Source organism: Elephantulus edwardii, unplaced genomic scaffold (assembly GCF_000299155.1).
Source record: "Elephantulus edwardii isolate Elephantulus edwardi_28Jun2011 unplaced genomic scaffold, EleEdw1.0 scaffold00026, whole genome shotgun sequence".
Lineage (NCBI taxonomy): Eukaryota > Metazoa > Chordata > Mammalia > Macroscelidea > Macroscelididae > Elephantulus > Elephantulus edwardii.
Window position 1 is genome coordinate 832,939 of NW_006399776.1, and position 13,598 is coordinate 846,536.

The 13,598-nt window shown below is 41.0% G+C and overlaps 1 protein-coding gene across 1 annotated transcript in view; it reads left to right on the top strand.

Moving 5' to 3' along the window:
- Window positions 1-516: 516 nt before the first annotated feature.
- Window positions 517-13,598, top strand: part of SLC30A4 (solute carrier family 30 (zinc transporter), member 4) — a 34,226-nt gene continuing 21,144 nt past the window's right edge. The window contains exons 1-2 of the mRNA XM_006883193.1: window positions 517-902; window positions 10,287-10,308. Coding sequence (XP_006883255.1) covers window positions 517-902; window positions 10,287-10,308 — 408 coding nt within the window. The remainder of the gene's footprint in view (window positions 903-10,286; window positions 10,309-13,598) is intronic.

A 13,598-nucleotide genomic window follows, 5' to 3' on the forward strand; every position in this document is an offset into this window, starting at 1 on the left:
ACCCCTCCCTCGCGCTCCTCGCCCGCGGCCTCTCCGGCGCACGCGCGGCCTCGCGCAGGGCGGGGAGAAGCGGTGGCTGCAGGCGCCGGCCGCGAACCTGTCAGACCTGGGGAGCCGGCCGCGGTGGCAGCTGGGCGGGTGTGGCTGGCGCGGGGGGCGCGCTGCTCCGCGGCTGTCGGGGCCTGGATGGTGAGAGCTGGCGCAGCGGGCCGGGGAGATGATCCGGGCCCCGGAGCCAGTGCCCCAGGTAGATGCACCGCCCCCTCGCGGAGCCCCGGCCGGGCTTCCCGGCGCCGCGGGCGGACGGCGAGCTCGGGGCCGGCCCTGCCCCCTGCCGCCTGCGGGGTCGGAACTTGAGGGGGATGTTGGCGCCTTCCATTTCTAACGTGTTCCTTCTTTACAGGGTGGGGAGGGACGCCCAGCCTTGCCTCGGAAACTAGCGCTGCGGTGAACTAGGAGGCGCCAGCCTTCCGCCTGCCCCGGACGGTTCTTCGCCGCGGCCGCGCAGCCTCGGCCATGGCCGGAGCCGGCGCCTGGAAGCGCCTCAAATCTCTGCTGAGGAGGGATGATGCGCCGCTGTTTTTAAATGACACCAGCGCCTTTGACTTCTCAGACGAGGTGGGGGAGGAGGGGCTTTCTCGCTTTAACAAACTTCGAGTGGTGACGGATGATGGTTCCGAGACCCCAGACAGGCCTGTCAACGGGGCGCTGCAGGCCGACGACGACTCCTTATTGGACCAGGATTTACCTCTGACCAACAGTCAGCTGAGTTTGAAGGTGGACCCCTGCGACAACTGCAGCAAGCAGAGAGAGGTGCGGAAGCAGAGAAAGGTGAAGACCCGATTGGCCATTGCTGCCATTCTTTACTTGCTTTTCATGATTGGAGAACTTGTAGGTGAGTTGTGTTGCCAGCTCACTTTCTGTTTACCTTTTGCCTGGAGAGACCCTGTCATGTTTAAATGCACGTGTTTTGGACGCTTCAACTTTCTTTCCAGGGAATGTGTTCTTTCAGGGGGCCTGGTTATCGAGTGCTGCTCTCATAGAAATGTTGTCCCTGTTTAAGAGGCTAGACGTCTGAATTTAGGGTGCTGGTTCTGGGAGAAGTTCCCTGTTTGTAGGTACTGGATGAAGGACTTGATTTCTGAGCTTCTGTTCCTGGGAGATCGTTCTGTGGTTTGACATCTTCCATCATTTCTGCTTCTCTGGATTTCTTCTTTAATATCTTAGAACTAATCACAATATCCCAGTGGACTAAGTATCGCCCTGCTAACAGAGAAGAAAGGTGAGGTAATTTGCCTCCATAAAGATTTACTGCTTTGGAAGCTCTAAAGGGTAATTCCACACTGTCCTGTCCATAGCTGAGTTGGGGACTGACTCCACAACAGCAGTGGTTTAATCCTGTTTGGCAATGTTGTCTGTTTTATTGAGACAGGATCCGTGTAGAGGGTCTGGAATCAATCTCCCTAGAGATATAGAACAGATTAAACAAGCAAGAGAAAGACACAGATGAAGGAAGGAGAGAGGCCTTTGGCTGTGATCTATCTTAGGGCAAAAGTCCTCTTCATCTCTGACCCTATGAAATCTATATTGCAAGGTATCTGTTTCCAGAGTGTAATTATGGGACAGACACAAGGTAGACATTGAGATAAACTAGAGGGGAAGCAGGGAGAACATAAAGCAAGTCCAAAGGCTGGTGGAATAGTTTGCATTTTGTCTCAAGGCTTACCCTCCAAGACAGATGATTGTTCTCCAAGACAACCCTGTCTTGGAGGAAATGCAACCAGGATGCTCCTTAGATGTAAGCATGGTGAAACTCCATTTCATGTACTTGGCGCATATTGTCAGGAGGAAAAAGATACCATGCTGGGATAGGTAGAGGATTACTGAAAAAGAGGAAGACCTTCAACAAGATGATTGACAGTGTCTGTAACTGGGGGCTGGAGCATGACCGATGGAGAGAAGAATGTAGGTTAGGGCAAGATTTCAGTATGTTGTTCATGAGGTCACTGAGTTGTAGTGAAGAGGATGGCATCTAACAACTCAACGCTTGAAAGTAATCTTTCTGAGACCCTAGAATCTGGATGGAGGCCCCTCTGCCCCACTGAGATGGCAGTTCTACTTCTTGTGATTTTTTTAGCCCATCCTCCTAGTCTCCCCTCTAAGCTTTGGAGTTTGGCAGCAGCAGCCCCACATTCCAAAACTGAGTTGGGGAAGATACTGGCAAATATTAAACTCTGAAACCTAGGAGGCACTTTGAGGCCCAGGACACGACAGCCCTATTTTGTGAGTCTGAGATGACCATGTTCCTTTGAATATTCTACTGATTCCAAGCTGCTCCCATGGTCTTTTTCTTTTTTTGGAGGATTATAGATTAGCTCCATTGGCCTATTTTCTACCTGTATAATTCCAAAAAGCAGACAACATTCATTTCATTCTGTCTTCTTTCCCTTTAGTTTAATCTGATGGGTTATTCTGGTTCACTAGTTGGTTAGATTTCATCAATCATGGGTTGGATCTCTTTAACAAGATTGTGTAGTCACATCCTTGGTGAAAATTCTAGAATGCATGACCCAAGTTTGTACAGAAGAATTTTCTAGATCTTTTGAGGGTTTTTTTTTTAATTGAAAAGTTCAGTTTTTAAGTCCATCTCTTTCACATTTTACTATTAGCAGCAAGGAGAAATCACAGGACCCATTATGTACAGTGTTTAGATGAGCTTCCAGATTGATTTATGCTGGGAAGCAGGAGTGGCATCCAGTTCCTAATCTAGAGGCCTCTGGAAACTCTACAAACTCTCTAAACTCTATAAATGTACAGAAATTATGTTACTTATAGAACAGAGTTTAGGTCTTTTGTGTTACACTCTCAGTCGTATTCAGTTTAATGATACTTAACCACTGCTAAGTGAAACTAGTGCTTTTATATCTGGAGGAACACTCTTCCACTTTGTACATCACTCTTTGTCAGTGTGCAGTGTGAAATAACCTGGGTTGCTGTGATGCTGAACCTTGTACCATTATGGTATCAAGTACTAAAATGGCTTCCCAGTGTAGACAGTGTTTGGTGGAGCTCCAGGGTTGGAAACAGGAGTGGTATCCACTTCCTCCTAAACCACACGCCTCTGGAAACTCTGTGAACTTAGAGAAATGACAATAGTTATGGAAAGGCATTAGGCCTTTTGTTCATAGAATTGCTATGAGTCGCACTCGACTCGACAGCAATCAACAACAGCAGACAGCAATGAGAATTCTCAAGCTTTTTATCTAATGTAGAAAACAAATGTTAAACACATGAATAAATGTAACATTCAAATTCTTTTAATCGCAATTTTTTTTATAAAAAAACCAACAAGATGCTATAAAAGATAGTAACTAGTGGAACATAGTTTGTTATGAGCCAGGTACATTTAAACTGCCTCTTGAAAAAAGTCAGTAGGAGTTAACCAAGCAGAATGAGTACAGAAGAGGTTTTTCAAGCAAAGAGAACAGCATACACACACATCCTAAAAGATCAGTATAGCTGGAGTCTTCAGAACATAAAATTGTTTTGGAGAGATATGTTGGGACACCAGATCAGACAGATCCTGATTGATGTTGTTAGATGCTGTCAAGTCTGATTGCAAATCACAGTGACCTTATGAACAATAGATTGGAATCTTTCCCTATTCTCTGCCATGCTTGAGCGCACATTTATAGTCACTGTTCAGTTCATCTTATTAAAGGTCAGGTCATGTTAAGTGACTGTTGCTCTCAAGTGCAGTGGGAAGCTAATGAAAGGTTTTAAGCAGGGAAGAGGCGTGATAAAATGTGTGACCCCTTGGGTTCTGCTAGTTTTATTGGAAGGTGTTAAGAATGGAAACAAGTGAACTGTTACAGTGGTTCAAATGAAGTAAGGATAGCTTGCACTAGAATGGATGAGGGGAAAGGTACGGATAAACATTTTAGAGATCAGTGTTGTTATATGAGGTAGTCTCAACTACAGCTCACAGGGACCCTGTGACAACAAATCTAAACTTTGCTCTATCTTGTGTCATCCTCCGTCTCCCGACATGCTCAAGCTCATTGTTACAGTCACTGTCGGTCCGCACCCTTGAGGGTCTTCTTTTCTCTTTCTGACACTCTACCTTTCTTAGCATGATGTCTTTTTCTAAATATTGGTAACATTGACAAAATAGGCTAAAGGTTACTGAGAAGTGAGGAAAGGACGGTATTAGAAATGTCTCTGAATTTTCTCACTAAACAGGTGAGTAGATGAAAATGTGTATTATTTATGAAAAGATGAGGGAATCCAGGTGAGGTTTTGGACATGAGTTCAAACATTGGTTCTCACATATTAGTCATGGCATAGCCAAATGGAGATATCTAAAGGCCGTTTACATATGAATCTACAGTTCAGAAGAGAGGTCTGTATACAGAGGGGTGATAGATTTTGCGATAGAAATGGGCAAAGTTGCCTAGAAAGTCAAGCTTCAGAAGTTAGGTAAAAGACAAACAAGTATCTCAGAATCCAAGAAAACAGTATTTCAAAATAAGAGTAAGTAAATTGAAGCTGCGAGAAATTTAGTAAGAAGACAACAAAATATCCTTTGGATTTAGTTAGTATCTGTTATCAACTATAAGTAGGAGTGAAGAGCTTGAAGAATGAATACACACACAAAGATGTCCAGGTTAAAGTAGCAAACATTCATGTATCTAATTTTGCTCTCAAGCTTCTCTTAAATCACAGTAAAAGAGTGTATTTATTTTAAAACTACAAATTCATAAATGTGAGAACACTGGAACGGGAACAATCACAGGAGAAATTTGGAAACTGTAAAGGAAGCACAAAAGAAGTAACTGACTTAATAGACCACATCCTAAAGCAGGGTGGTGCATGATGTTATTTGCGTGGAGCCAGAACTGACCCATAGCTCACGCCCAGAGGGTTTTCAGAGGTGGTAAATCACACTCTATAGGGAGGATACTGCCCATCCTTCTTCTACAGAGCATCTAGTGGATTCAAACCACATGCCTTAAACTAGAGGTGGTGGTGGTGGTTGTTATTATTGTTAGGTGCCTATGAGTTGAGTATGACTCAAAACAATCCTGTGAACAACAGACCTTCCTATCTTGTGTCATCCTTATCATCTCTGATATGCTTGAGCCCAAAGCCAACCCACTTTGTACTGGAATAATAGTCCTCAAACTTTATCATGGACTAAAGCACCTAGTAATTTGTTAAAGTGCTTATTCCTGGGTCCTATCCCAAAGTTTCTAATTCAGTATATCTGAAGTTAGTTCCTTCTAATTTGCAACTAGTTATGACTCTACAGAGAGCATATAGCTAGATGATCAATAGAGTTTTCTAAGCGCAGACCATTCAGAAGCAGATAAACAGACTTATTTCCATTTCAAGGTATCTCTGTCTGGGTGAATTCAGATATTTGGGATATTTAACTCTTTGAACTGTTCAGGAACTTCTCCTGAAATAGGGCCTGAGAATTTTAATTTCTGTTGAGTTCTTAGATGATGCTGATGTAAGTCATTCCAGGACCATATTTGAGAACCATTGCACTAAAGAGTCCTTAGTAGGCCTATAACTGGTTTTATCAGGGGCCTTTGGAAATGTGGGAAGACAAAGCAAGTTGGAGAAGAGTTTTACAAGAGAAGTTCTTGTTTTTCTTAGGTGCCATGAAGTCAGTTATGGCTCACACTGACCCTTTGAACAACAGATCTGAACATTGCCTTATCCTGGAACATCCTTACCATCACTGATATCCTTGAGCCTTTATCCCCTATTGAGAGATAGAAAATACAACCTGGAAAAACAAGGAGATTTATAAACATGTGTAGTGAATACTAATGCCAATAACCATATTTTACTCCCCAGGTGAGATAATGGAGGGGATCTCCTCTGAGGAAGATGAAAATCTTTGTATACTAACATTGAGATTCCCCATCAGTCAACAGATAGTGCGCATGTGCTCAGGACTTTTAATCAGGCTTTTGTTAAATGTTGATAGAAAGAAAAAACAACAAACAACTAAGGCTCTTCAGACATCTGAAGAATGCCTCTAATATGAAAGAGCCTAGAACAAATAAACAAACAATTTTAGAATACATTATTAAGGTGAGCAAAGTAAAAATATTTAACTGGTATCCTAAGAGATAATGCTAAGAAAGCAAATAAATCTGTCATGGAAGAAGTGCAACCAGATTGCACCTCAGATAGTGATACATTATCTCACATATTATGTTATCTAGTCCTTGAAAAAGGACATGATGCTTGAAAAAATAAAAGGTCAGAGAAGGAGAGGAAAACCCTTAACAAGATTGACTCAGGAACTGCCAACAGAGATTGTGAGGATGGTGCACAACTGGGCAAGGTTTCAGTCTGTTGTAAATAGGTTCACTGTGAGTCGGAGACCTGGATGACGCCTAAAAGCAACACAGAGAGAGCAGACCATCATGTATCCATAAAACAAGAGTAAACTCATTGCAGACAAATTGCAACTGACTCATAGCTGACCCTCCAGTGAATTCTCCAGCTTTCTCCCTCTGAGAAGCTGGTAGATTTGAACCTGCTGCCTTTGGGTTTAAGGTAAAACTCCTTACCTTCAAGGCCACCAGGGTTTGGCTGCTTTTGGAAATTCAGGGTAAATAAAAGAGATCTTTTAACAAAGAAACACAAGGCTAGTTTCCATCAAGTTGATTATCATGATGTCAGGGTACATAGGGTTTTCAGTTGGTGATGTCTTACAAAAACAAATTGCTGGACCTTTCTTCCAAGGCACTTTTGGTAGACTCGGTACTTCAGAATTTATGATTGTCATTGTTAGGTGTCATTGAGTCAACTGTGAGTCATTGTGACCCTATGAACAATAGACTTGAACCCTATCCTGTCCTGCACCGTCCTTTGACATATTGGAGACCATTGCAGCAATCCCCATGTCAGTCTATCAGGTAATGATAGGAGAGGGAAGAAAGCAAGGAAATTTTGATACCAGTCTAGTAAGCCAAGGAATCAAATAGGTGTGTGAGAAATAGACAACAAAAGGGAGGGAGCCATTAAAAATATAGTTTAGGAACTTTCTCAAGAACTGAAGAACATGTGCTTCTATATTGAAGAATCCACAAAAGTCCCAACAAAATGGGTGGTAATATGCCCACATTAAGGTATATGATTGTAAATTTTCCAAGCATAGAAGAACTAAGATAATTTTGTAAACTTCCAAAAAAGAATAGATAACATAGTGAGGATGAAAACTACATGACTGACTAGACTTCTCAGTAGCAACTATGAAAGCAAGAAGTCACGGTGATGGTTGAAATTTTGAAGGAACTTTTTTCTTACCAATTTAGAATTCTATGGCCAGCTCAGCCTCAATCAAATGAGAAGGTAGAATGAAGATACATTCAGACTCACATTCATCTCATGACTCCGAAGAAGTACTACCCACATACCCCTTTTAAGAACTTTCTTTGAAGGTATACTTTACCAAAGTTCCATACCTACCAAGATGACTTAAAGTAAGATGACTGACAGTTCAAGAATTTAGTGAGGATTGGAGCAAATGGAATAGTGTATTCTTATGGTGACTCTAAAATGATACAGCTAGTGGAGGAGTTCTTAGATAATTAAATGTGTACCTACCCAATGACCCGAAAGTCCTATTCTTAAGTATTTACATAAGAGAAATAAAAAATATATATCCTCAGAAAAACTTGAAGCAGTTATATTCATAACAGTCCCATAAAACTTCATAATGATTCATTTCATAGCAGTTATATTCATAATGGACCCATATTGAAAACAATCCAAATATCAGCAAGTGACTGTTTATACAAATTGCAGTATTTTTCTGCATTGATATACTACTTGACAATTAAAAATAATACATTTGACAATAGAGGTGAATCTCAAAAGTATTGCTCCAATTGAGACACAGTTATTCATGCTATGATTCTATTTAGAAGTCCTAGAATAGGCAAAGTGAATCTGTCTAGAGTGATAGAAATCACATTAATGTTTGTGGCAGGAACAAGAAAGAGGAGATTTCAAAGAGTTGCAAGGAAAACTTTCTGGGATACCAGAAATGTCCTATATCTTTAATGAGATGATGGTTACAGAGAAATAAATTTGTTATACTCATTAATTTAAATTAGTGTATTTTATTGTATGCAAATTATACTTTAAGAAAGTGGGACTCTTCATCAAAAAGACTAAGTACAGAAAGAGGGAGACAATAAGAACTGGAAACAAATCCCTGAGATAATGATGAGCTCTCAAATGACAAGTATACACTTAACATCAATCACAATCATTCCAACTTGGAACCCATCAGAAGTTTCCAAAGGAAACTTTTATAAGAAGGTAACAGTATCTCTGTGATTTGAGTAGATGTCTTGAGGAGAAATGTAACTACCAATGAGGAATGAAGTTTTAAGTCCTGGCACCACACTGCAAGAATGGGCGTAAGCACAGAAGATGTGGAAAGGATGGCACAAGGTCAAGCAGGGTTCCATTCCATTGCACATGGGGTCACTATGAGTTGGAGGACCTGACAACAACAACGAAAACAATACAAGTGAAAAAAAGAAAAATAAGCTAACTTTAAGGAAAACATTAAAAAAATATACCAACTCCTTGCAATCAATTAGGAGCCAAATTATAGCTGACTCTCCATTAGGTTTCCAAGGCTGTAAATAACATGGGGGGAGCTTACCCATCCTTCTCCCATGTAGACACCTGTAGATCGAAACCACTAGAAAGGCACTGTCATTGGATTAGCAGTGAAACTCACTATGGACTATGCCACCAGAACATCCTGTATCTGAAAATGCATAGGAAAGAAGAAGAAATTGTTTTTGTTGTTAGATGCCACCGAATACAAGTCATAGCGACCCTGTGAGCAACAGACCTGAGCCCTGTCCAATATTGTGCCGTCCTCATCCTCTCTGACACATTTGAGTCCATCGCTGCAGTCACTGTCAATCCATATCATTGGGAGTCTTCCTCTTTTTCATTGACTTGTCATCTTTCCAAGGAATAGCTTCTCCTAGCAACATGCCCAAGGTGTGAAAGACAAAAAACTTCACCATCCTTGCCTTCACGGGGCAGCTGCACTTTTCCCCAGACATCTGTTTGTTCATTTTGTGGTCCATAGAATAGTGAGTAATCTCTCTTCAGTTAGTATAGTGGTTGTTAGTGTCATGTTGTTGTTGTGCATCTTTGAATCAACTGTCCAATAGCTGACTCTCTATTGGGTTTTCAGAGGCAGTTAATCTCACGAGAGATTACCCATCCTTTTCCTGTGGAGCAGCTGGTAGATTTGAACTGCCTTCTTTCAAGAATTAGGCCATCAGAGCTTACCACTAGGCCAAAAAAGCTCCCTGTAATTAATTATAGTTTACTGTAAATTATGTGGCATGGTAAATGTAGACATAAATATAAAATATTATTCCAGCCAAAATTGCAATACAATTAAGGAAATTACAAGAAGTAAACTTTGTAGGCATGAAATTGTTGGGGAAGAGCACCAAATCTAAAGTTAATACATTAATGTTTAAAACAATGGGGTGGAAAAACCCCTAAGATTAACAATAAAAGATGTTATTAAGAAATACCTAGGTTAGTTTCAGAAAGGACCAGTTAAAATAATTAAAAGAAAATGTCTCTGCATAATTAGAATGAGAGAAAAAGATGCTAGAGACCGTTATGTTTTTTATCTTATAGATGAAGTTGACTCCTCTTCCAGTAATGTATACTATCTGTGCAACTTTGATTTTTTAAAAAAATTAAACTTTTAAACAAGTGAGAGAAACGAGGTGAGGTATATAGGTAATGGAATAATCTTTTGGGAAGAGCCAAGAGAGTGTTGTGTTATATGCCATCGAGTTGAATACAACCCAAGTTGTTGTGGTGGCTGTTATGTGCCATTGACACATATCACCTGCGACTCATAGCGACCCTCTTAGAATAGCTCTGAACCCTGCCCTATCCTGAGCCAATCTCATACTCTCCAACATGCCTACTCCCATTGCCCTCGTCACTGACTGAATCATTCCATCTCATCTAAGGTTTTCCTCCCCTGTATTGCCTCTCCTCCACCCTTCCAAGCATGATGTCCCTCACCAAGGACTGGTACCTTCTGGCAACATGCCCAAATTATGTCAGACAGAGCTTCATAATCCTTGCCTTCCAAGGAACAGCCTAATTTCACACTCTCTAGAACAGACTTGGTTGTTCTCTTTGCAGTCTCTGGTATATTCGATGTTCCACAAGCACCACAAGCCAAAGATAACAAGTCTTCTTTCGTCCTTAGTCATTGTCCACCTCTCTGATGCATAGCAAACAGTTGTGAAGACCATGGCTTGGATCCTGTTGCACCTTAGTCTCCAGACTGACATGCTCTTCAGTACTTTGGAGAGGTCTCTGACAGCAGATTTTCCCCATGTAATTTGTCTTTTGATTTGCTGACTGCTGGTGCCAAGAGTATGATTATGAAATCAACCTGAAATTGTTAACAACCTCAATCTCTTCTCCATCTATCATGGTGCTGCCAGTTGGCTGAGTGGTGAGATTCTTTGTTTTCTTGATGCTGATCTTCAATCCATATTGAAGACTGCAGTCTTTGACCTTCTGCAACAAACGTCTCAGATCCTCCTCAGTTTCAGCAAACAAGAGTTGTGTCATCTGCATAACACAGGTTGTTGATGAGTCTTCTTCCAATTCTGATGCCACATTCCTCCTCATAAACTCATACAGCTCATAATGACGCTGTAAACAACAGATCTAAACCCTGTCCTGTCCTCTTAGTTTGGCAGTCCAAAACTAACAAACAGACATATATCTTGGAGAAGGTGCAATCTGAGTACCCCTTAAAGGTAAGGGTGATAAAGCTTTGCCTCACATACTTGCATAATGTTAGGAGGGGCTTTTCCATGGAAAAGACATTATACTTCAAAAGATGGAAGGTCGGTGAAAGAGAGGAAGGCCTCAACAAAATGGATTAGGACAGCAGCAATGGGTTCAAGTGTGTCAAAGCTGATGAGAATGGTGCAGGACAGGACTCTTTTCCAACACTGCATCTCAAGGACCTCTATTCTTTTTCTGTTATCCTTATTCACTGCAGAGATCTCAGTTGCCTAGAAAGTGATTGAAAACACCATGGTCTGAATCGGGCGCACCTTAGTCTTTAAACTGGCATGATTGCGCCTCAGGACTTTGGAGAGGTCTCTAACAGCAGACTTTCCCAGTGCTATATGTCTTCTGATCCCCTGACCGCAGGTGCCAAGGGATTGTGAATCCAAGTAAGCAAAAATCATTGACAATGTTTACCTTTTCTCCATCTGTCATGATGTTGTCTGTCTGCCCAGTGGTGAAGATTTTTGTCTTCTTGATAATAAAATGTAAACCAGAGTGACAGCTATAATCTTTTAACTTCTGCCACAAACATTTCAAGTCTTCCTCACTTTCAGCAAGCAAGGTTGTGGCATTTGCATAACATAGATTGCTGAGGAGTCTTCCTTCTATTCTAAAGCCACATTTTTCTTTAGGAGTCCAGTTTCTTGAATGATTTGCCCAACATTGAATAGGTATGAGAGAGGACATAACTCTGACACACACCTTTCCTGATTTTAAAACTTCCTCTGTATGGACAAGAGCTTCTTGATCTAGATGTAAGTTTGTATGAGCATAAATTAAATGTTCTGCAATCTCTATTCTTCTCAATTTTAACAACAGTTTGTTCCTTTGCATAGTTAATGAAACACAAAGAGACATTCTTCTGCAGTTATTTGAAGGAAAGAAATCCAGATAAGATTTAAAAAAAAAAAATCCCAAAACCCTTTGAATGCTGATCAGATACTCCAAAAGAAAGGGAGAGCGTGGAAAAAAAGAGAATAATGAAATAAGTTCTTAAGAAGGTGGAGGAGGTAGGTAGGAGTGGCATCCTAGAGCAAGGATGAGGCCTTTGATGGGAGAGACACTTAGCTCTACTATTAAAGGAGATAGGGAAGTCAGGACTAGATAATAAATTAGTAGATTTATTGGCCTGAAAGTGAAACCTCCCATCCAAATGGCTTCCATTTCCATAGTGAAGAATACAAGGCAAAGGGAGTTAAAACTACTCAGATGGAATAGTTGTATGGGCAGGAGAAGGATTTGAAAAAGAAAAATACTGGTAGTAACCTCAATGAGTAGAAAAGGTCTGGTTTCCTTATGTTAATAACGTATAGAGTGAGTTTATGTTTAGAAAGTAATAACTTTATTTTCAGGACTGATAAAAGGATGCTCTGGTGGCCTGGTGGTAAGCAGGGGTGTTGCCATGCTGAAGGCCCATGTTTCAAATCCACCAGCTACTTTGCAGGAAAGAAGGGCAGTCTCCTCCATGAAGTTTTCCTGCTTCTGAAAACCTGCTAGAGGGTTTTTGAGTCAGTTCTGACTCAGTGGTTAACAACAAAAAAAGATGCTAAGAGGACACTCTGGTGGCCTGGCGAATAGAGAATTCTGCTGCGAATCTAAAGGCAGGCGGTTTGAATTGACCAGCTGTCTGAGAGAACTAGACATCTCTTGATTTACAGCCTCTAAAAACCAGCTGAACGATCAGCTGTAAGTCAATTCCAACTAGATGACAAGAGTAAATAGCAAAAGAGATTAAGGCAGGAGCTCAGTATTAATTCCTCTTTCTTCCCTTTCCTTTAGTTTTCCTCACGTAGCTAACCTTCTCACTTAAACATACTGCTCCATTCTCCATGCAGAAGCAGGAGAAAATTGCTGAAATTTTAGAAACATACATTGAAATGAGTTTTCTGAAGCAGACCTTTTGTTATAGGATTACATGAGGTGCTGATTAAAAATGTAATAGTTCTGCTCTAGACCCACTGATTTGGAACCTCTATGGTAGTGGGAGCTGAGATTCATTATAACAATTTCCTTAGTTGATTCTTCTGTGTAGTAGAACTTGAAAACTCTTGCTCTTTAGTCTATAGGAGGAGCTTCTGAGCAGCACACATGGTTCATTCCAATGGTTATATTAAAGCACTTAAGGCTATAATTTTAAGTCCATTTCCTTCTTTAAACCTGCTGGTAGAAGTGCTAACAGAATTTAAATGATTCTTCTGTTCTTCATTTCAAACTGTTTATAAGTGATAAAAAAAAAAATGAAAGTACTAAGTATTGACAAAAAAGTAGAGAAATTAGAATCTTAATCCATTACTGGTGAGAACACAAAAGGGTACAACCACTGTGGAAACAGTTTAGTAGTTCCTTACCTAGGAATCTTACTGTAAGTTCTGATTCAATATATCTGATTATTGTTGTTGTTATGTGCCATTGAGTTGCCAGTGACTCATAGCATCCCTGTGTACAACAGCCCTAAACCCTGCTCTATCCTTTGGCAATCTTACTGATTCTGACACACCTACCCCCCATTACCCCAGTCACTGAATCAATCCATCTCATTGAGGTTCTTTCTCTCTTGAGCTGTCCCTCTACACTCCCAAGCATGACATCCCTCTCCAAGGATTGAGCCTGCCTTGCAACATGTCCAAAGTATGTCAGATGAAGCTTCAGAATCCTTGCCTCCGAGGAGAAGCCTGGCTTCACCCTCACCAGAA